The sequence below is a fragment of the Vipera berus genome, assembly GCF_964194415.1.
Source record: "Vipera berus genome assembly, chromosome: 17".
In the NCBI taxonomy this organism is placed as follows: domain Eukaryota; kingdom Metazoa; phylum Chordata; class Lepidosauria; order Squamata; family Viperidae; genus Vipera; species Vipera berus.
Window position 1 is genome coordinate 4,816,958 of NC_138220.1, and position 23,116 is coordinate 4,840,073.

The 23,116-nt window shown below is 50.0% G+C and overlaps 2 protein-coding genes across 2 annotated transcripts in view; one reads left to right on the forward strand and one right to left on the reverse strand.

Moving 5' to 3' along the window:
* Positions 1 to 23,116, forward strand: part of MTOR (mechanistic target of rapamycin kinase) — a 56,827-nt gene that overhangs the window by 7,495 nt on the left and 26,216 nt on the right. The window contains exons 8-27 of the mRNA XM_081341280.1: positions 2 to 74; positions 178 to 393; positions 1,430 to 1,635; positions 2,329 to 2,451; positions 3,221 to 3,310; positions 3,462 to 3,554; positions 4,554 to 4,688; positions 4,905 to 5,034; positions 5,525 to 5,775; positions 7,235 to 7,276; positions 8,018 to 8,104; positions 9,129 to 9,296; positions 10,285 to 10,397; positions 10,596 to 10,758; positions 11,076 to 11,168; positions 11,433 to 11,579; positions 11,855 to 11,997; positions 12,960 to 13,122; positions 14,117 to 14,262; positions 22,609 to 22,684. Of these exons, the coding sequence (XP_081197406.1) occupies positions 2 to 74; positions 178 to 393; positions 1,430 to 1,635; positions 2,329 to 2,451; positions 3,221 to 3,310; positions 3,462 to 3,554; positions 4,554 to 4,688; positions 4,905 to 5,034; positions 5,525 to 5,775; positions 7,235 to 7,276; positions 8,018 to 8,104; positions 9,129 to 9,296; positions 10,285 to 10,397; positions 10,596 to 10,758; positions 11,076 to 11,168; positions 11,433 to 11,579; positions 11,855 to 11,997; positions 12,960 to 13,122; positions 14,117 to 14,262; positions 22,609 to 22,684 (2,658 nt within the window). The remainder of the gene's footprint in view (position 1; positions 75 to 177; positions 394 to 1,429; positions 1,636 to 2,328; positions 2,452 to 3,220; positions 3,311 to 3,461; positions 3,555 to 4,553; positions 4,689 to 4,904; positions 5,035 to 5,524; positions 5,776 to 7,234; positions 7,277 to 8,017; positions 8,105 to 9,128; positions 9,297 to 10,284; positions 10,398 to 10,595; positions 10,759 to 11,075; positions 11,169 to 11,432; positions 11,580 to 11,854; positions 11,998 to 12,959; positions 13,123 to 14,116; positions 14,263 to 22,608; positions 22,685 to 23,116) is intronic.
* On the reverse strand, positions 15,874 to 20,637 carry ANGPTL7 (angiopoietin like 7; the record flags this gene model as incomplete). The annotated part of the gene is made up of 5 exons (XM_081341127.1): positions 15,874 to 16,465; positions 16,972 to 17,170; positions 18,052 to 18,246; positions 18,656 to 18,756; positions 20,262 to 20,637. The coding sequence occupies 5 exons, from the start codon at positions 20,635 to 20,637 to the stop codon at positions 16,296 to 16,298; spliced, it is 1,041 nt and encodes a 346-aa protein (XP_081197253.1). The 3' UTR covers positions 15,874 to 16,295.

A 23,116-nucleotide genomic window follows, 5' to 3' on the forward strand; every position in this document is an offset into this window, starting at 1 on the left:
AACATCCCCGAGGCCCAACGACGTGGCCAGCATCACCCTCGCCCTCCGCACCCTGGGCAGCTTTGAGTTTGAAGGTAAGCCGGCCGGAGAAAGAGGCAATCAGAAATTCCGCCGAGAAAGCCCCGCGGGCCAGGCTGGCCAAACCCTCCCTGCTTCCCTTACGCTTCCTTTCCTCAGGGCACTCCTTGACTCAGTTCGTCCGGCACTGCGCGGATCACTTCCTGAACAGCGAGCACAAGGAAGTGCGGATGGAAGCGGCCCGGACGTGTTCCCGCTTGCTCACGCCTTCCATTCACCTGATCAGCGGCCACGCCCACGTGGTCAGCCAGACGGCTGTCCAAGTGGTGGCCGACGTCCTCAGCAAGCTCTTGGTGGTCGGGATCACGGACCCCGGTGAGCATCGGGAGGCAGGGAAGAAAGAGGGCGCTCTGGGCGTACGGTAGAACGGAGGGGTGGAGGGTTTGTTCCCCGAGCTTGTGGGTTGCTTAGCAAGAGAAGCTTGGGGCTGAGTTTTGGTCGTTACCAGTAGCCTGTGCAGATGGTGCAAGCATCTGTTGCTGTGTGCAGCAGATTAAATCTTGTTTTAATGTATGCTGATTAATGTACATTTAAAGTGACAATAAAGCTATTCCGTTCCGTTCCATTCCTTTTTTCTTTTTCTTTTCTATTCTACTCTACTGTACTTCTATTCCTGTTCCTATTCTATTCTATTCTTTTCTATTCCATTCCATTTTTATTCTATTCTATTCTATCCTATCCTATCCTATTCATTCCATTCCATTCTTATTTCTATTCTGCTCTACTCTACTCTATTCCTATTCTGTTCTATTCCATTCCATTCTATTCCTATTCTATTCTGCTCTGCTCTGCTGTGCTCTGCTCTATTCTATTACATTTCTATCCTATCCTATCCTATTCATTCCATTCCATTCTATTCCTATTCTATTCTATTCTACTCTACTCTACTGTACTCTACTTCTATTCCTATCCTATCCTATCCTATTCAATCCATTCCATTCCATTCTTATTTCTATTCTGCTCTACTCTACTCTATTCTTATTCTGTTCTATTCCGTTCCATTCTATTCCTATTCCTATTCTACTCTACTCTACTCTACTCTACTCTACTCTACTCTACTCTACTCTATTCCATTTCTACCCTATCCCATCCTATTCATTCCATTCCATTCTATTCCTATTCTGTTCTATTCTACTCTATTCTACTCTACTCTACTCTACTTCTATTCCTATCCTATCCTATCCTATCCTATCCTATCCTATCCTATCCTATCCTATCCTATCCTATCCTATCCTATCCATCCCCATCCACATCCACATCCCCATCCCCATCCCATCCCCATCCCCATCGCATCTGTCTTCATTCTATTCTGTTCTGTCTATTATCTGCTGTACAAATCTGCCCTCTCCAGACCCCGACATCCGGTTCTGCGTGCTGGCGTCCTTGGACGAGCGCTTTGATGCCCACCTGGCCCAGGCGGAGAATTTGCAAGCGCTTTTCGTTGCTCTGAACGACCAGGTGTTTGAGATCCGGGAGCTGGCCATTTGCACCGTGGGCCGGCTGAGCAGCATGAACCCGGCTTTCGTCATGCCGTTCCTCCGGAAAATGCTAATTCAGGTAAGAGCGTTGGAGGAGGCATCAAGCCCCCCCAAACCCTGTCTGCCCTGGCGATGCCCCCCCCCCAAAAAATCACTTAACTGTAGCTCAGAGGTGAATGGGACCATTTTGGTTTTTCATAGTTGTAAGTATTGCCATCGGCTCCGATGCTAGACCTACACTTGCGGCTTTTCAGAAGCTCTCACTATTTTTATTTATTTAAATTTCATATTTCTTAACCCTAACCTTTGGAAGATTCTTTCTGCCCTGAAGCAGAAGTGATAGAAAATGGGAGAGAATTCTGAGCGGATACATTGATGTCCGCTAATGGTGGTGCAGTGGTTAGAATGCAGCATCGCAGGCTAACTCTGCCCACTGCCAGGAGTTCGATCCTGACCCGCTCAAGGTCGACTCAGCCTTCCGTCTTTCCGAGGTTGGAAAAATGAGGACGCAGATTGTGGGGGGGGGGGGGCAAGAGGCCAACTCTGTAAACCGCTCAGAGAGGGCTGTAGAAGCGGTATATAAGCTTAAGTGCTATTGCTAGTGTGGGTATATTAGTAGCGCTAAGTAACAGGTGGAGAAAATTCACTTTGTGGCCCTTTGAGGAATAGAGGCATCCGATTCACACAAAGCGGCCTTTCGCTTCTGAGCTGAAATGCCTTCCTTCTCTTGCTGTTAACCTGGAACCATCCCCTTCCCCCCCCCCCTTTCCAGATCCTGACCGAGCTGGAGCACAGTGGCGTGGGCAGAATCAAAGAGCAGAGTGCCAGGATGTTGGGACACTTGGTATCCAACGCCCCACGGCTCATTCGTCCTTACATGGAACCCATTCTCAAGGTAAGGTGGCCGTGAGGGTGGCTTTGTGAATCCCCAAACACATCCCTTGGTTTTGCCCTCCAGGCTCATCAGCCTTCAGTTGCTCTCTTCCGCCATGTTGAAAGGATTTAATGATTGCATCCCAGCTCTCTCCCTACTGAGGAGAGAGCTTAAAATGTCCTTTCCTCCATAGGAGGAGAAAGAAATATCTACAGGTAGTCCTCGGCTACAACAGTACATGTAGTGTGTCAGGGTAATGACTTAAAGGCTAACCAGCTGATGTAATGTAAGGTGGATGATGCAATGATAGGAACGACTCAGCAGTGTATGTGTCTCTTTAAGAGCAAGCAGGGTCTGTATCCCTTTAAGAGCCTGAGTATAAAAGGGAAGGCTTTTGCTGGAGTCTCTCTCTCTCTCAGTCTCTCTCTCTCTCTCTCTCTCTCTCTCTCTCTCTCTCTCTCTCTCTCTCCACCTCCCTCCTTTTGCCCCTTTGCTGGGGCAAAGCTCCTTCAACAAACGTCTCGCTTAAGAACAGAAATCCCAAGCTCCATTCTGGTCTTAAGACAAGGGCCTTCAAACTTGGCCCTTGGATGACTCGTGGACTTCCAACTCCCAGGATTCCTCAGCCAGGCGTGCCACGCTGGCTGAGGAATCCTGAGATTTGGAAGTCCACGAGTCACCCAAGGGCCAAGCTTGAAGGCCCCTGTCTTAAGTCAAGGACCGTCTGTATACGACGGGATCCTTTTTCACTTGCCTTTTTCGCCTTGGTTTTTCTGCTGTCGTTCAACAGGCGCTAATCGTGAAGCTGAAAGACCCAGATCCTGATCCGAACCCCGGCGTGATCAATAACGTCTTGGCTACCATCGGTGAATTGGCTCAGGTAAGTTACGCAGGTAGCCTCTTTCCGCAGCTGCTGAAAGGAAAGAGTCCCTTCGTTCCCGCCACACCATCACCAGCCTCGTTTCCCGCCCTTTGCATTCCGGACTCCGCTCTTTTTCCATGTACGGATTTTTTTTCCCCCTCCCCGACAGGTGAGCGGGCTGGAGATGCGCAAATGGGTGGATGAGCTCTTCATCATCATCATGGACATGCTCCAGGACTCCTCCTTGCTGGCCAAAAGACAGGTGAGTGGCCCGCAGAGGTGATGACCTGGTCCCCTTCTTTGAACCTGGGGAATTGCTCCCCCCCTCCACACACAGACACACTTTTGATGTCAGGGGTGATCTGCTCTGCTTATGAGCCCCCCTTTCCCCCCCCCTTGAGATTGCAGTTCAAGGCAGAATCTCTCGCCCTGGGCTGAATGACAGAATAACAGTGTTGGAAGGGACCTTGGAGGTCTTCTAGTCCAACCCCCCCCTGCTCAAGCAGAAGACCTAGGCCATTATCCAATCTCTTCTTAAAAACCTGATGGGAGCGCCCACAACGTCTGAAGGCCAGCCGTCCCACAGCTTCATTCTTCTCCCTGTCAGGAAATTCCTCCTTCGTTCCAGGTTGCTTCTCTCCTTGATGAGTTTCCATCCGTTGCTTCTTGTCTTTTTGCCTTCAGGTGCTTTGGGCAATAGATTGACTCCCTCTTCTTTGGGGCAGCCCCTCAACTATTGCAACGCTGCCACCACGTCACCCCCCTACTCCTCCTTTTTGATTTAAACTACTAGACCAGGGGTCTTCAAACTTGGCCCTTTTATGACTCATGGACTTCAACTCCCAGAATTCCTCAGCCAGCATGCCTGGCTGAGAAATTCTGGGAGTTGAAGTCCATGAGTCATAAAAGGGCCGAGTTTGAAGACCTCTGTACTAGACATTCCCAATTCCCGCAACTGTTCTTCGTATCTTTTAGTCATGTTGTTGCCCTCTCGAAACGGGCAAGGTCGCCCGTTCGCCCGGAAGTCCTTAAATCGCTTCCGTTACACTGCGTCGTTTGCTTTTTTTTTCCCTTTTTGCGTAGAAATAAAATCGGTGCCCGCTAGAGGAATCTGACCTACCGTTTTACTTCTCTCCGGTCCCTTTCACTCAGTGCGGCTAAACAGTTGGCAAACTTTATTTTAAATGGAACCCTAATCCTCTTTTCTTCCGTGTGTGTGTGTGTGTGTGTGTGTGTGTGTGTGTGTGTGTATCTTTTCCAGGTGGCTTTGTGGACCCTGGGACAGCTGGTCGCCAGCACCGGCTACGTGGTGGAACCCTATAGGAAGTATCCGACTCTCCTCGAGGTGTTGCTGAACTTCTTGAAAACGGAGCAGAACCAGGGCACACGAAGAGAGGTAGGCCTCTTTCGTTTGCCCTCCCCGCTCGGCAGGCTTTGGGAAGTTCCAAGGAAAAGTTGCTTTATCCGTGTTTCAGGCCTGCCCAAAAACAACAACAACAACCAGGGCCAGGGGAATCCTTTATCAGGAGAAATTGGGCCCCGGGAAACCAATTGTGCGAATGTGCGAATGAATCCTTTGCCTTATGTTTGTTCTTCCCCCCCCCCCCATTAGGCTATTCGTGTCCTCGGCCTCTTGGGAGCTTTGGACCCGTATAAACATAAGGTGAACATCGGTATGATAGACCAGTCCAGAGATGCTTCGGCTGTCAGCCTTTCGGAGTCCAAATCCAGCCAGGATTCTTGTAAGTGAGCTGAGGAGAAAGAACGTTGTGAGTCAGCCTCTGTTTGTTTGTTTTTTAAAAAAGCCGTTGTGTTATTTAGTAGTTCAGTTTAAAAACAAATCAGAAATTAGCCCGCGTGAGCTTGGACGTGGCACTAGATCAGGGGGAGGGTCTTCTTCCCACTTGGCCCTTCGGTGACTCGTGGACTTCAACTCCTAGAATTCCTCAGCCAGGCTGAGGAATTCTGGGAGTTGAAGTCCACGAGTCACCGAAGGGCCACGTTGGAAGACACCCCCCCGCCCCCCCCCCCTTGCACTAGATGCTTAGAAGCGAAACCGTTCTACGGTTAAATTGGATGATCGGAATTAAAACTGGGGCGTCTCGCCCACTGGGTGACCAGCTCCACCCTGCTGGCATCTCAAGTCGTGACAGACCGTCCAGTTGCGGCTTGCTTGTGGGTCCGCTGTTGTGCCCTGCAAACCACGGAACGGAGCCTTCTCTCTTTTTCCAGCCGACTACAGCACCAGTGAGATGCTGGTTAACATGGGAAACCTCCCCCTGGACGAGTTCTACCCTGCGGTCTCCATGGTGGCCCTGATGAGGATCTTCCGGGATCAGTCCTTGTCCCACCACCACACCATGGTGGTCCAGGCCATCACCTTTATCTTCAAATCCCTGGGCCTCAAGTGTGTGCAATTCCTGCCTCAAGTGATGCCGACTTTCCTCAACGTCATCCGGGTTTGCGACGGGGCCATCCGGGAAGTGAGTTGCGCCTCAGAAATCACTTAAAACAGCAAAAAAATAATAATAAAAATTAGAAATGTGGCCGTGCTCTTTTGGAGAAGGGAGGGGGCAGGGACTCTGCTGAGTGATCTGTTCGGCCAGCAGACTGAAGAAGCGAGTGACGATTTCCATTCCCTGTTTTTTTGTGGGGTTTTTTTTTTGTCCTTTTTAATGGTTAATAGTCCCAGTCTCCTGCCTAGGAAAACAAAGCCTCCTTAGCTCAGTCCAGCAGTTCCCGGTGTGCTTCTGCCCAGTTGTTGCTCTCAAGTTCTGGGTCTCACGTGTTTTGCATTGTCCTCTTCGGAAGGGGAGAATGTGGCCCGTCCCTCCCGGCTAATTTCTCCCAGCTCCCGGCCGCAATTGCCACCCTTGTGTAAGTCTCTCCTTCCCTCTAAGGCTCACGCGTTCTGTGTGGCCCCGGGCCACTGTCCGAACGAGAGCTTGATGCAACTCTTAAAGAAGCCCATCGTCGCCGGCAAAGCTCTACCGCGGGGGTCTTCAAACGTGGCCCTTTTAGGACCGGTGGACTTCCAACTCCCAGAATTCCTTGGGGGGTTGGTTGACGTCCGTACATCTTCAAACAGCCCAGGTTGAGAAACGCGACCCAACGGGGAGGGAGCTTGTTGTAACGGCCGGCGAAGATCTGTGGGGCAAAGAGAGAGAACGCCTTGTTCCTGGCCAGCCACTAAGTTGATACCGATAAACCCAGATCTTGGTTTGTCTTGGGTTGTCTCTTGGGTTGAAAACGTGACTGTAACTGCAAGAGGCAGAATGCAGTCCAGGGAAAGGAAGGGAGGGAGAGAAAGGAAAGGAAAGGAAAGGAAAGGGAAGGAAGGAAGGAAGGAAGGAAGGAAGGAAGGAAGGAAGGAAGGAAGATTTAGATTTAGATTTTATTAGATTTATATACCGCCCTTTCCCGAAGGACTCAGGGCGGTTTACAGGGCATTTTAAAATCATATCAATATAAGTACAAAGTTAAAAGAGAATTAAAAGAATTAAAAGAAGGAAGGAAGGAAGGAAGGAAGGAAGGAAGGAAGGAAGGAAGGAAGGAAGGAAGGAAGGAGAAAAAACGGAAGGGAGGGAAGGCAGGAAGGAGATGGGAATGAGAAGGAAGGAAGGGAAGGGAGGGAGGGAGGAAAGATCCCTAGAGGTCCAAGCAGGATCCATCCGCTCTTAGCTTCAGCTTCTCCTGAAGGTCCGGATCCCCCAATAGCGTCATTGCTGGGAAGTGTGGAATCCTTAGAGAGCACAAGCTGTGCTGCTTTCGGGGTGTGTGTGTGGGGGGGCATTCTAAAGGAAGCTTTTTGTTAGACCCACCTTCTCCCAGAGTGAAGCCGCGGAGCCCCCCCCCCCCATTTTGGCAATCCGACCTTTGTTGCCCGGCTGGACCTGGCCTGCCTTTGATCCTACTTTGCCTACTGTCTTTAAAAATTTGCAGGTAAAAGAAGATGGTGATAGTGTGCTGGGGAGAAGAGCCGAGGTGGGTAAACTTGGCATTTAAGCGCCCCCCCCCTAAAAAAAAAGAGCATTTCCTGAGTTGGCTACAAAGCCTCTCAAATTCCTAATGAAAGACAGGACAGGAGGCACTTTTTTCACAGAACTCCCTCGCAATTTCCCCCCCCCCCGGTCCTTTTCTCTCTCTCTCTCTCTCTCTCTGCTCTGTTTTGCGTTGTCAGGGTGGATGATCGAGTGGGATCCTGATTTGCACCAATCCTGTAAAGTCTCTCTTGATCGTGAGGCTCGCGGCCTAAAACTTAACCACCTCTCTCTGTCTCTCTCTCTCCCTCTCTCTTGCAAGCCACCTCGGTTTTTCTGCTAACTCATTTCCCGAAGAGGGTGCTGGGCACGCAGAGAGGGAAAGTTTACGGATAACAACGGGGGGAAAAGGGCGTTTTGGAGGAAGCGAGGAAGGGCCGGGACAGGCTGGGAAAGCAGAGTTTGCAAAACTTTGGGGTGTTCCTGTTTGCATGCCTGAAACTTCAGCCTTCTCGCCAAAATGCTTCGGCACGGTCCTCCCTGAGATTCTGCACAAACACAGCCGCCTTGTGAGCTGCTGGAATTAAAATGTGTGCTCGGTGGGGGGGTGTGGGGGGGAGAAGAGACAGCGCGACCTGGAAGCAAAAGAGTGTGCGAAGTGCGGGGTGGTGGTGGTGGTCGGTGAGGATGGAAAAACCCTCCCTGGAAGCGCGCCTACCGTTTTGCTCTTTTCTCCCTGCCTTAGTTCCTTTTCCAGCAGCTGGGAATGCTGGTGTCCTTCGTGAGAAGCCACATTCGGCCTTACATGGATGAAATTGTTACTCTCATGAGGGTGAGTAAGGACCCTTGGGACCTTCGCGCGAAAATCCAACCGGGAGGAAACGCTTTAAAAGTGGGAAATGCCTCGGGCCTAAATTTCCTTTGACGTTAAAACAGCAGCTGACAAGGAGGGGAGAAGGCAAGTGAAAAAGGCAATGCACCTAACTGGGGTTATAGATCCTTAAAGTGGAATCAAGAAGAAAAAAAAATTTCAGCTCTTCTGCGGAATAACACTTCCAGCTTTTTGACACATTCCCCGATGCTGCCTTTGCTGGAGAATGTTAGCAAGAAGGATATCCAGGAAAAGCAGGAGAGGGGAGCTGTCATAAAGTGGTGTAGAAATTCAGTTTTTTTTTAAAGGAAAAGTAGAAGCTGCTAGGGACGCGGTGGCTCAGTGGGTTAGGACGCTGAGCTTGTCGATCAGAAGGTCGGCAGTTTGGCGGGTCGAATCCCGAGTGCCGCGTAGCAGAGTGAGCGCCTGTTATTCGTCCCAGCTTCTGCCAACCTAGCAGTTCGAAAGCACGTAAAAATGCAAGTAGAAAAATAGGGACCGCTACGTTGGGAAGGTAAAACAGCGTTCCGTGCGCCTTTGGCGTCTAGTCATGCCGGCCACATGACCACGGAGACGTCCTCGGACAAGTGCCGGCTCTTCGGCTTTGAAACGGAGATGAGCACCGGCCCCTAGAGTTGGAAACGACTAGCACGCATGTGCGGGGGAACCTTTACCTTTACTTTTAGAAGCTGCTATCAAAGAGAAATTTTTTTTTCTTCTAAACTGGGGCAGGGGTGCCGGGGGGGGAGAAATCCAGTCTCAGATCTCTGCAGGCTTGGTCCACCGTAACATTTTGAACGTAAAGCAAATTTCCGTCCTTCCGAGATGGAATTGAAGCTTCTGACAGCTGGAGTTAGCCTTCGAGGGCACTTGCACTTGTAATGAGATTCAGTTCTTTTTCACACTCTCTGGCTCTCTGTTCTAATTTTGCTCCCTTTCCATCTCTCTCTCTCTCTCTTTCCTGCTCCCCCACTCCCCTGTCCAGGATTTCTGGGTGGTAAATAACTCCATCCAGAGCACGATTATCCTCCTCATTGAGCAGATAGTGGTGGCTCTCGGTGGGGAATTCAAGCTGTACCTTCCCCAGCTCATCCCGCATATGCTTCGCGTCTTCATGCACGACAACAGCAGCACCCGCAGCGTTTCCACCAAGGTGAGTTTTTTAAAAAAATCCCATTTATATCCCACCCTTCTCCGAAGACTCAGGGCGGCTTACAATCTAAAGCACAAATCAATGTGCTTAGCAATAGCCTTCATTCTATGTATATGCCTGCTTATTAGGGCTTTCGGGGGCCCCCAAGCGCCATTGTTACAAAGTCAGCTTATTGCCCCCAACAATCTGGGTCCTCATTTTACCTACCTCGGAAGGAGGAAGGCTGAGTCAACCTTGAGCCTGGTGGGACTCGAACCTGCACTAATTGCAGGCAGCTGGTGTTACTTAAGGAGGCATTAGCCCACTGCTCCACCAAGGCTCACCTGAGTTAGGGGAACACAGGTGGTTGCATCCCACACCCTGGTCTGATTCAAACTCTGATCAGCCCCCCCACCCCCCAAAAAAAACCTCTCCTTGGCTGCTGCAGGCCTGGACAAGTTAATCTTCATCTGGCTTTTGTTCCCTTTTTTTTAACTCACTCAAATAAATTAGGATTAGAACATGCCGATGGTTAAACCCAGAGTGGCTTCTTTTGAATCTTGCCCTTGCTTCCTATCGAGTGTCAAGGACGAAACTTTGGCAGCTACATGCCTCCGTGTTTCAACTTGCCTTTTACATTAAGGGGGTGAGGGGGAGGTGTTACTTTCAAGCGGGTTAGATGGGGAAACGAAACTTCCACGATTCAGCTGAACACTGCGAGAGCCTGAAGCCTTTTCAAGGGACAACAGAACGGGTGTGAAGTTGAAGCGGACGGTTCCCAATGACAAAGCGAACTTGTTTCTATGGACTTCGTAGGACGTTGGGGGTTTGGCTGGGAAAATTATTGCTTTAAGTCTATGAATAGGCGTTGGATCCTCCCAGCTAGTTTGACTTTGACATTAGCCAGGCAGTGTATTTAATAAACAGCACGTTTTTCAGAGACGGAATGAACCTGGAGTTTTGTTTAGATTCTCGAGTTGGATGTTGACATCGAATTTGCTTTTTCCAGCTGCTGAATGCCATCCAGTTGTTTGGAGCCAATCTGGATGATTACCTGCACTTGTTACTGCCTCCCATTGTAAAGCTTTTTGATGCGCCCGATGCCCCTTTGTCTGCTCGCAAGTAAGGATGGATGTTGTTGTCCACGGGCATCTACATTGTTTTACAGGCTTTTAATAAAAGATGTTGCCGGTCCTGTCCAAATATTTTAAATTTTCTTGACAGGACGTCCAAATGTGTCCCCCTTTCGGGTTTATCTGCGTCCAGCGTGTGTGTGTGTGTTTACAATTACAGGGCTTTGGTTTTTTTCCCTTTTCACAGAGCTGCCTTAGAAACTGTGGACCGATTGACGGAGTCCCTTGATTTCACGGATTACGCTTCACGGATTATCCATCCCATCGTGCGAACTCTGGACCAGAGCCCAGAGCTTCGGACAACTGCCATGGACACGCTCTCCTCCTTGGTTTTCCAGCTGGGCAAAAAGGTGAGCCAGGGTATTCTTTTCCCAAGGAGAGATCCCGGCTTGGCTGAATTTAAATCCTTTCCTTGAAAAACGTACACAACGCTGCTAGCGTCGGATGTTTTTGCCTTGACAACAGTTGGGAGATATAGCCGTTTTCTTCCTTTCGCTTTTAGAGTTAGATGACGCTGGGGGGGGGGTGGAATGTGCACGAGAGTCCAGCTAGACATAACAACACTGAACCTAGCGTGGGAACCAAGGTCGTTGAAATAAAGAGATGATAAAGAATTGGTGGGCTGGAGAATTGGAGGGCAAGCTAACTCTTCTTCTCACCCCGGCAGTATCAGATCTTTATCCCGATGGTAAACAAAGTATTGGTCCGTCACCGGATCAATCACCAGCGGTACGACGTCCTCATCTGCAGGATTGTGAAGGTCAGTGAATCCTCCAAAAGCAGACGGAGAGGGGAGGGCAACCCGTTTGTTTGAAGGACACCCGTCTCTCATCTCTGCTCCTGCCCTGGGCTTGTCAGCGGACCTGAGTTTCCCTTTTTAAGCCCATCACCTTCCTTCCATTTTGATACGAGAAAGGGGCGAATCGCATCTTTTCCGTTTGGCCCCAAGCCTGCAGCAGCGCTCCCCAAATATAAAGCTAGGTTTGGTTTGCTTTTGCTGAATAGCTGCTCTGCTCTTCCTCAGGGCTACACTCTTGCCGATGAAGAAGACGACCCCCTGATTTACCAGCACCGCATGCAGAGAAGCAGCCAAGGAGAGGCCCTCGCCAGCGGCCCAGTCGAAACGGGGCCCATGAAGAAGCTCCACGTCAGCACCATCAACTTACAGAAGGTGAAGCTCGGGGGGGGGCGGCGCTAGGCAGAGACACGCCTTGCGAGATTGGCAGCGATCTTCAGAAACCAGAGTTTCCGATGCTTTGCGGCGTCCGAATTCGATACCCAGGACCAGTTTGTGGTGATCTAGCAGAATTCATGTCACTTCCTTTTTGTGTGTATATGCCCTCCCCTTCTTCCCTTCCCCCCCTCTCCCCCGCTGTCAGATTTTTTTCTGGCCCTGATGAGCACGCTGGTTGCAGCGACTCAAGAGAAGACCGCTTTGCCTTCTAGGCCTGGGGAGCAGCCCGACGAGTTTCCAAGGACGATTGGTTGGAATGGTTGAGACGTCTGAGTCTGGAATTGTTGAAAGACTCCTCATCGCCCTCGCTGCGCTCGTGCTGGGCCCTGGCTCAGGCCTACAACCCCATGGCCAGGTAGACATTCAACACAGGTCAGGGAGAAGACAGAGAAAGGATCCCCTCGGCGGTTTATTGCAAGCGTAGGAAAATGTTTAAGGGAAGTATGTGTGTGTGTGTGTATCTGATAGTAGACATGCTTTGGTTTGGGACGTAAAACCCCAAAGGTGCTTTCTCCAGAGGCGGCCGGATTTTCTCGCGGACTCCCCAAAATCCACAATGCGGGGAACCCCACCCAGACCAACCGTCAGCTGCGTCAACTCCGTCACCTACAATGTTGCGAAACATCTAACCACTTTCATTAGCTCCTCTGGTTGGCCCCGCCACCCATCCCGTCAACAATTCACAGGGCTTTGCAAACTAAAACCAGACCCAGAACGAGACCACGGTTTTCCCGTGGCGTGACTTCCCTCTTCACCTGCGTTCCACAAGAAAGTCCGTCCGCCTCTTGCGAAAGCACCTGGTGGGACGACCACGAGCTGGACGACATTTCGGGATGCGAACTTTCGGAGCCGATGTTCCAGGGCGTTTGGGTGAGAACCCGAAGGCTTTGCAGCAAAGCTGAAATCGATCGCCTGCTGTGCATTTGAAGATTAACCTATCCAAGACTTAAGCGCTTGCGCTCAACGGGAAACATGGTGTGAAGGATTGTGAGTTGCGCACCAGTGCTTGAAAGCTAGCGGCGGGAGGAGATGTATGTCAGTAAAATGTTTACCGAGGATAGCAAATTGGATAGGAAAAAAAAATGGTTTGAATGCTGAAAGAACGATAAGGGGTAGTTTGAGAAGTTGCCAGCCAGTTCTCGAGTCCGATGGTTATTTTTATTAGAAATTCTCCCCTCTGCAATTATGGGCTTCCAGTGAGACGTGGCTGTGGGTTCAGTATGGATCACTGAAGTGGTGGGTTCAACGTTGGCAGACTCAACTGTTCCGTTCTCCGTGTCCCCCTTTCCCGCTGCTTCTCCCCCGCCCCCTCCTCAGGGATCTGTTCAACGCGGCCTTCGTTTCGTGCTGGTCCGAGCTAAACGAAGACCAGCAGGACGAGCTGATCCGTAGCATCGAGCTGGCGCTGACGTCTCAGGATATTGCCGAAGTCACCCAGACCCTGCTCAATTTGGCCGAGTTCATGGAGCACAGCGACAAGGTAGAGCGCGTCGGGGTGGAGGTTTTCCGACTTCCTTTTTAACAACTTTGCTCTGACCTTGCGAAGAGGCAGGTGATCATGCAGAAATGGCCATAGCACTTGGACTTCTATACCACCCCACACTGCTTTACAGCAGGGTTCCCCAACCCGCCCCCCTCCAGTCCGTGGACCGGCACCAGGCTGCCGCATGCCAGAAACCCAGCCCCCACAAACATATGCAGGATGCCAGCAGCACACAACACCATGCCCCCTTTGGCCCACAGAATGAGGTCTCTCCACGGAACCGGTCCCCGGTGCCCAAAATGTTGAGGGCCACTGCTTTACAGCTCTTCTCTGAAGAGTCAGCAAATTGCCCCCAATGATTTGGGTCCCTGTTTTACCGACCTCGGAAGGACGGCAGGCTGAATTCAAGCCCTGCGTCAAGTGGCTTAATGAGGCCGGGGGTAGCCTCAGCTCCAGCGGTTTGAGCTCTAGCGCTGCGCGGCAGGGCGAACCCCCGTCCCTCGCCTCAGCGTCGGCCCGCCTAGCAGTTCGAAAGCATGTTGTGCGCAAGTAGATAGACAGGTACCACCGGTGGGGAGGCGAGCTGGTGCTCTGTGCAGGCAATCGGATTCTGGCTGGATCTGAACCTTTCTGCTTGCAAGGCAGCTCTGGGAAGGGAAGGGGCTTTGGGTGACACTCTAGGAAGAGCCCCCTCACCTTTATGGTGCGAAGCCAGCTCGCCCTCCTGTGGCGCACCTTGGGAAGGGCGCCAGCGTTTCCTATAACAGGGCTGGTACCTTGGCAAGCCAAGCTACTACTCTGCCATAGCGTTGGGGGTCTCCTGGGTACTGTAACAACGCCATACGCTAATAATAATAATAACAACAACCACCACCACTGCGGCTCCAGGGCTCATGGGTACATCTAGCTGCTTACGTAACATTCTCTAGATTGCCCTGGAAATTTGCACTCCGTCCCGGCCCTGACCTTTTGTCTGGCTTCCTTTGCACAGGGACCCCTGCCATTGGGGGACGATAACGGCATCGTCTTATTGGGAGAGCGGGCCGCCAAGTGCCGAGCCTACGCCAAGGCGCTACACTACAAAGAGCTGGAATTTCAGAAGGGGCCCACTCCAGCCATCCTTGAGTCCCTCATCAGGTAGGCCGTTTCCCCACTTTTGCTCTCTTGGTCGGTAAGCTCATCCGACGGAGGAGAACAGCTGCTGTTTCTCTGGAAGAGGTTGAGGTTGAGAATCTGGGAAAGAGTGCCGAAAAGAGCCACAAAGATGATGATGAACAAAGAGGGCTGGAGGCTAAATCGTGTGAAGAAGGGTTGCAGGAACTGGGTACGTCTAGTCTAGTGAAAAGGAGGACAGGGAGGGGGGTGACTGTTCTGTACCAGCCTGCTACCGGCCCTGCAGAAAAGGCAACCCCTTTATAAACGGCAAGAGGCTGGAATGACGTCTGCCAAATTTATTACTACAAAAAACAAACAAGACACAAACCAAGATACAGGAGCTTTGAAACACTATCTGAGCGGTTGCTTTCAGCAAACCAGCCCTCCCCAAACATTCCCTTTATAAAGAGTTCAGGGCGTGGCTTCTCTCTGCCTCCTTCCGAGAAGCCCCATAGCCTTCCTCTGTTTACTCCTACTTGACTGCCTCCTGCGTCGGGCGTCCTTGAACAGGGCCAGCTGTGGGTCATCTTCATCCACACTGTCAGGCTCAAACAGCTGGGTCTCCATGGTGACCAAGTGGGAGGGGCCTGCCTGAGGGCTATCATCAGCAAGATCTTCAACCCCCTCAGCAAGGTCTTCAACACCCACCTCCTCCTCTGATTCGTCCGACCCAACTGCCGAACCCACAGGCTGACCCTGAATCACAACAGTGACATGATAGCAGTGTTCCAGTATCTCAGGGGCTGCCCCGAAGAAGAGGGAGTCAAGCTGTTCTCCAAAGCCCCCGAAGGCAGGACAAGAAGCAACGGGTGGAAACTAAGCAACCGGGAATTAAGGAGTTTTCTGACAGTCAGAACAATAAACCATTGGAACGGCTCGCCTTCAGATGTTGTGGGCGCTCCATCACTGGAGGTTTTTAAGAAAAGGCTTTATAGCCATTTGTCCAGAATGATTCTAGGGCTTCCTGCTTGAGCAGGGGGTTGGACTAGACGACCTCCAAGGTCCCTTCCAACTCCGTGTTACTCTGTTCTGTTCTGGAAGCCCTTTATCAAGGTACAATCCCAGAGCGAGGATTGGAGGTATCTAGGCATCCTGTTTGGCAACGGTTGCATCTGGTCTTCGCTTGGGGAAATTTGTTTCGAGTTAAGGAAGAAAATGGGAGATTTTTCTCCCCCTCAAAACAGGAAACACAACATCACGTGGAAAATATTCATGCTAAATTCTGTCCTTCCCTTTTATACACTAAGTAGACAGAGACAAAAGCCGCAGCACCGATATCCAGTTGATATAATCCAGGAGGGTTTTTTTGTTTTTTGTTTTGTGTGGGGGGGGGAAGTCTCCATTGTCACTGGAACAAAGATTTAGAACTCTCCTCTGCCAGTAACCAAGAGATCCCTTTGCAACCTCAGATTCTTCACAGCATTGACACCAGATTAGCAACACACACACACACACACACACACACCTCCCTCTGGTGTCGGTTGGCGTTTCCAGAAATTCTGCTTGCCTGGAAACCTGTTTGTTCCGAGGATTACGCACTCGGCCTCAAGCTCAGTTTTAAAACCAAGAGGATTTTATTGTGCTACGGAGGAAGAAAAGGTGTTTGCACAGAGCATTGATCGGTTTACAGCTGCAAAATAAAAAAAGAAATCCTAAGCGTCTTGATTCCCATAAGCTCCTGATGTGGAGAAATCAACCTAGGCAATACGTTTGGCGAACATCTGGCGTGGCTTCTCTCCCTGCCATCCCCGACATTCCAGTCCAGCAAGGACATAAAGGCAAGCCTAAGTTAACTCAGGGGGAGATGGGAGCATCCCGACGGGAGAACGTTGTCATCGGGAAGACCCAGAAACATTCAGGTGGAGAGTGAAAGAGGTGAGCATCTGCATTGCTACTGATGGAAGTGCTTTTTCCGTACATAAGCTCATTCTGGACATCCCCCCTCCCTCTCTCCCCCTGTGGTCCCTGGTTTAGAGGTGACATTATCTCCTTCGTTGACTCTGTTGGGGTCCCCTCTAGGCCTTGAAGTCTGTTGGCCGGATCTTCATCTCCACCCTCTTCAGGGAATATATTTTGCCATGCCAGCCGTACCAGGTGATGCCATCGGTGCTCTTGTTGTGTTCATCCTTACGATAGTAAACCCCGTTCAGGTTGGAGTCGGTGCAGCAGTTGTACCAGTAACCCCCTGTTGAGAGAAAGAGGAAGACGAGAGGGGTTTTTTTTAGGACATCTGGTAACGCCAAGATAGCGGCCCTCGTCGTCGTCAACGGATCTCTGGCCGAGGGTCAACAAATTGCAAAGCATCGGGGAGTTGGCCGTTGCCGGCGTCTGAACATTCACGATTGAAAATGACAGCGGCCAGCTCCTCCCACCCGGAGGAGTTTGTTTTCTGCCACTGCTAAGTGGCTGATGGAGCAGAATGGAGCAGGAAGAGGGAGCCCCCCCAACGCTACTTACAAGAGAAATTGGGACATTCAAAGAACAGAGGAATCAACCCTTAGGAAGATTTGCCCTTCTGGAAACTGGGCAAGCGACGTCAGTCTGAACAACCAGGTGGAACTGGGCTAAAGAACGGGTGGCTGTTCCTGCATAAAATTTGGGCAGGGTTCTTCAAAGACAAAAGGGGACAGTGGTCCTGCTTCAGTGACCTTGACCCAGGAGGAGGCGGAGGAGGTTTTATGCAAGGCTGACCTTTGCGTAACTGCGCACAGTGATCGACACATTTGTCATTGTCCTTGTCCATGGTGCTGAATGCCGTGTTGTTGTGGTACTGCAGGGAGTCGCGTGGCACACTGCCACTGAAGTTGGCCAGGAAGAGACGGTAGCTGCTCAACTCGTTGCCCACCGCAAATCGGCTGTATTGAGCAAAAATGCGGTTGCCATCCCAATCCTGCAGGGCAAGAAGAAAATTAAGGAGACAGCCCTTATTTATGCTGGAGTTAGGGAAACATTTATCTGAAATATCGGTGCTGTCACCAAGCTCTGGATGGAGGAAATGACTTCTTTGTTTAACTGATCTTTTACATGTTTCTTGTGCACCAGCCGCAAATGAATGTGCTCTATTAACCTGAAACTAACCATTGCTTTGTGCGCTAAGCCTTAGATTTGGTAATGCTTTCAGGATTTATTAAATAGAGTAACGTGCAATGGAATCCATTCTTTTCATGTACTGTCTCCATTCGGAGCATGCCCAGTCTTTTTTGCGCTGAAGTAACCCAGGAGTAAATGTGGCACACGGGGTTTGTAATTCAGTGGTGGTTTATAACACACTATCTACAAGTATGCGCTAGAAACAGAATACGTACACGTGGCGAAATAGCAAACTCTAATACACAGCAGTTACAGCAGTCAAGGGGACGAGAGAGAGAGAGAGAGACTCCAGCAAAAAAACCTTCCCTTTTATACTCCAGCTCTTAAAGGGATATGCACACCTGCTGAGTTATTCCTGTATTACACTCATCCACATCACATCTTTCACATAAGCTGTTCAGCTGTTAAGTCATCATCCTGACACTGCCCAAGGAAAATAGTTATGCAGCCTAATCATGGTCTAGGTTGCTGGAGTTCAGTGGACGTACGCCACGACTAAACGGGCATTGTTAGACCATCTTTGGCAACCCTTCGTAGCTCTTTCCCCCCCAAGTCTTCTGCGGTACTTCGGCACACGGAAGCGTTTCTAATGGTTTTTGACCTCCTTTTCTCTGGAACGTTGCAACACCCCAGGCGTCTAACCGAGGCCGGCCAAGCAGGTGAAGAAGCTACGGTACTTGCCTCTAGCTCCACGCGAAGGACGGTCGGCCTCCTAGAAAGCCGATGGATGTGCTCATTTCCCAGCCAGAAGTCTCCCCGCGGGCTTCCGAACCCTTCTTTGTACTGCTTCCAATTTTGGCTGAAAGAAATCAAACCAGTTTTCCGCCTCTGGATAACAGTCCAGCCTCCTCCATCGGTCTCCATGTCACAGTACACCTGGGAAAGCGGAAAAAGAAGGGCGATTTCGGGCAATCAGGCACAGCGGGTAATTTACCAAGACAACGAAGATCAGCGTCGCTTCCGTACTGGATGTTTCCAGCATACATTCAAGCCGCCCACCTACCTACCTACTTCTCTCAGGCGCGGAGCAAAAAAAAATTTACCTTGCCTGGAATGGGAAAGGCACCGAAAAGTTGCACGGCGTTTTGGGAAAAGTGTGAACAGCAAGTCAAAGCGACTTAAGCCTAATTCCATCCCGTAGAGCTGTTGCTGTTTTGTACACAGCTGGGAGGCGGGGGGGGGGTGTTCTCTAAGATCGACACCGTTCCCAAGTCTGTAGGAATCCTAAACCTCGCGTAGTTTCCTGCCTTTCGTCTGTTCCCACGGGGGTGTGTAAGTTTCTTACTTGCAATTCTGGACTTCCCAGAAATTCATCCGGGAGAAGGTAGTAGACGCCAGAAAATCTGTAATTTCTCTGATAAAGGGACGAACAGTCGTACACAGCGTCTGAGCCAGAAAATAAAAAATGCAATAGGTTGAATTATTCCCAACTGTCAGGAAAATCTAGCTCCCCCCCCACACACAAACACACACTTTTCTTCTTTGCCTCCAGAAATTTGAAATATACACGGTTGCCACGCGCCGCTGTTCATCAAGTTGCCTTTTCAGCAAATAAAACAAAAATCAGCTGGGAATAAAACAATGCCTAAATGGCTGCTGAGGTGCCTCTTTAGAGAGCCTACGTATTTTTGTTTTTTTTTTAAAAAAATATATATTTGGTCCGATTCTGTATCTGATGTCTTTATGGAGAAGGAGCAAGCTTTCCACTTTTATGTAATCTACTCCTATCCATCATCTCCACTCTCGTGTCTCTGCCTCAGAAAGAAAAATGTGCGTCACCATTCTAAGGATGGGCATTTATAGGTCTTTCACTGCATTGGATATAAGCACATAATGAATATAAGTACTAAGTATACATGCTAAATTAGGGACGCGGTGGCTCAGTGGGTTAGGACGCTGAGCTTGTCGATCAGATGGTCGGCAGTCTGGCGGGTCGAATCCCGAGTGCCGCGTAGCAGAGTGGAGCGCCTGTTACCCGTCCCAGCTTCTGCCAACCTAGCAGTTCGAAAGCACATAAAAATGCAAGTAGAAAAATAGGGACCGCTCCGGTGGGAAGGTAACAGCGTTCCGTGCGCCTTTGGCGTCCAGTCATGCCGGCCACGTGACCACGGAGACGTCCTCAGACAAGCGCTGGCTCTTCGGCTTTGAAACGGAGATGAGCACCGGCCCCTAGAGTCGGAAAACGACTACCCCCGCATGCGCGGGGGAACCAAACACACACACACCTAAATATATGCGTAGAAACCTCACCACAGGCTTAATGAGAAATTTGCTTAATACAGTTGTCCAAAATAGACAGTTAAGAGAAGGAACGAGATTCTTTTTTCTGGAATTCACCGGCTTTGGAGTCTTCCAGAAAAAAACAAAACAAAAAAACAATAGTGCTTTCAAACGGTGAGCGAGGGTTGAGGGGGTAACTAGCAATTAAATTAGCTTGGGTTTTGGGGTTACGAAGTGGCATCCAGAGGAAGCTTGACCCCCCCCTCGTTCTTTTAAATCCATATAACAAACCCCAGAAAGCTCACGCTTTGGGCCAAGGGCTGCATTTGCGGGTTTGTTCTCCCCAGCCCTGCTAGCTGAACGGGGCTAAGTAAGTTTGACTTAGGCCAGCAACGGAACGAAAGAGAGAGGCCGAAAGGTCTCTTGTGAATTGGCCACCTGCTCCGGAAGACGGGAATTCTCCCAAAAATTCAGGCTTCGGTCAAGTTCACAACACAACGCCCGTACGGCGGAGCTCCTCCTTAAGCTTCTTCATCTCTTAATCCTTCTCCACCACCACCACCCGCCAATTATATTTTATATATTCCTGGGGGTCCCAATAGGGCGGGATATAAGTCCCATTAATAAATAAATAAATAAATAAATTAGCAAGAGGGGAATCCTTTCCTTACCTGTGGACGTTTGGGTGACCGCTTGGGCTGCCTGAAGCTGCAGGAGGCCGAGTTGGGAATTCATCTCCGAACACTTCCCTTCCGTGTCGTTCAGCCGGGCCTCCGTCAGCTTGACGCTCCCTTCCAGAGCCGTCAGCCGCGTGAGGGCCTGTCCCAGGATGTTGTCGTCCCGCATCTTGCCCACCTCTTCTAATACGGAGGAGAGGTTGGCCACTTGGACCTTCAGCTTTTTTAGCTCTTTGCAACATCCGGAGCTTTTGCTGTCCTCGCCGCTGCCGGCCTTCTCGGAAAGAGTCTGCGGCCACGCTGGAGATATAGCGAAAGAGAGGGTCAGGGCACATAAGCAAGCCAGCTGGGCGCTGAAGGTGGACCGCATGATCGTGTGTGTATTCTCTCGGTCTCTCTTCCGCTTCCTCTTTAGCTCCCAATAACCCTTAACAAAATTCCCAAGCTTCTCCTGGCAGTTTCTCTCTCTCTCCCCCCCCCCCTCCGCCACCCTGTGTGATGGAATTGCACTGGTTTTTTCTCCAAAATCAGAGCTCTTGGCAAATCCGAGTCAGTTGCCTAAGAATCTGCCTTTGCTAAAAGAGTGTGCATCTTGTGTGTGTGTGTGTATCTGCTTCCTTACACACGTTTTTAAATATTTGTGGCTCCTGGCTGTCTCCGCCCTTTGCAGCCATCCAGGGCCCTCCCATTTCTCCCGCCCTTCGTGGGCGAAACTAAAGCTGGGGTGTGCTTGGGGCTATTTTGTTTTCCCGACAAAGGGACCCTGAACTTGAAACTCACCTTCTTGGTTGGGTGATTTTCTCAGGACTTGGGGGAAACCGCAGTTGTTTCCAGGAAAGACGCCCTTGTTGGATTGTGGCCTTCCGGACGATTAAATCTCTGGCACGTGGAAGACCATAACAGGATTGGGTGTCCCGCGAATGAAAGAAGTCACCAGTAAATGTCACGGTTTTTGCAAATAACCCACACCTTCCGCTGATTGGATCTCTGGCAGTCCGACTGAGCAATCCCGAGGTCCTTTGTGGAGATAACAAACACCAGGATGGGAAGGAAAAGTCCTTTTTATGGGGAAAAATGCCTAGGAACATGCAGCTGGAAAGGTACACATCACAAAGCTGAGCTGGCGGTCAACATCTGTCAAGTCTTTTGCAAAGCAGAACATTAGGAAGAGAACCGGTCATTTCCACGCAACTTGGACTAAACGAGAGAGCAGCAAAAAAAGGATCGTAGAGACGGCAACATCTTGATTTATTTTTTATTTTTTCCCCCTTTTCTCTCTCTTTTCCCCCTCCCCGCTCCCTTCCCTGGAATTTTTAAGAGTAAAAAAAAAAAAATCACTTGAGCCCAGGCAGGTTTGAAGCATAAAGCATTTCCCTTTGACAAGTTACAAAATGAAAAGCCAGCCGAGGGCGGGCAGGCAGCAGCAGCGGCAATTGTAGTGAAAAGGGGGAGAGGGGGGGAAGAAAAAAAAAAGGATAATGGCCTATTTGTCAGAAGGCGTCGAAAAAGGAGATAAAGTTGGAGGTGATTAATTGCCCGACCGGCAGAGCTGAGATGCTCCTGGCTGTCCAACAGAACGTGACAGCCATTCATCGCTTTTTTTTTTAGCAGGTGGTTGATTCTTGATTCACTCCCAAGGAGCCACGGCGGGCTTATTGCCCGTAGCCATATTTCAGGCAGAACAAACCCAACTTGCTCTTTCATCAATAACGCTGGGGTGTTGACAAGCCACTAAAAGACAGCTTAGGAACTTAAAGAGGGGGAAAAAAAGGTCTTTCGAATGAGGAGTGGATGACTGAGGTCATTTTCCATGCTGGGCCTTCTCTACGCAGGCTCACGATCTGAGATTGTGGATCCACGCGCTCCTAGTAACGGGAGCTACCCTTAGAATACGTGGAGGAACAAGTTCCCGTTGGATGAAAGCAAACATTACAAAAATCCAGCAAGGCAGCCCCGTCTCCCAATCTTGAGAACTTATGTTTTATAAGGGAAACCACTCCAATCAATCTTTCTTTCTTTCTTTCTTTCTTTCTTTCTTTCTTTCTTTCTTTCTTTCTTTCTTTCTTTCTTTCTTTCTTCCTTCCTTCTCTTTCTTTCTTTCTTTCTTTCTTTCTTTCTTTCTTTCTTTCTTTCTTTCTTTCTTTCTTTCTTTCTTCCTTCCTTCCTTCCTTCCTTCCTTCTTTCCTTCCTTCCTTCCTTCCTTCCTTCCTTCCTTCCTTCCTTCTTTCTCTCTCTTTCTTTCTTTCTTTCTTTCTTTCTTTCTTTCTTTCTTTCTTTCTTTCTTTCTTTCTTTCTTCTTTCTTTCTTTCTTTCTTTCTTTCTTTCTTTCTTTCCTTTTCAGCATCAACAATAAACTGCAGCAGCCAGAGGCCGCGGCTGGGGTACTGGAATACGCCATGAAGCATTTCGGGGAGCTGGTAAGCTGTGATTCCCTCCATTTTTGCCCCTCGGCTTGTGCTTTTGGAAACTTCCCGTCTCACGTGGAGGGACAGCATGTGTGCGGCCTGATCCTGCCCGCAGGCTGGGAAGGAATCCACAGCTTGGCAACTGTGGCGGCAGGAAGTGCCAGAGACTGAATCGAAAAGGCCGGAACCTGCACGAGGGTCGGGACATAAAAGTCAAGAAAGGAGGGGGGGGGGAAACACCAAAATTTTGTATTCTTATTGCCATTATTATAAAACGAAGCTCCTCAAAGCTAGCAAAAACAGGAGTGAGGCGGCCCTTTTGCAAACCCACAAAACTCTTAAACACGCCGACAATGCTGGTATTTTATTTTATGCGTCATTTAGTGCTTCCTGGTTGCTTCTGACGAGGAGAGCTGCAGTTCACAAAAGACTCAAACCGTGTGT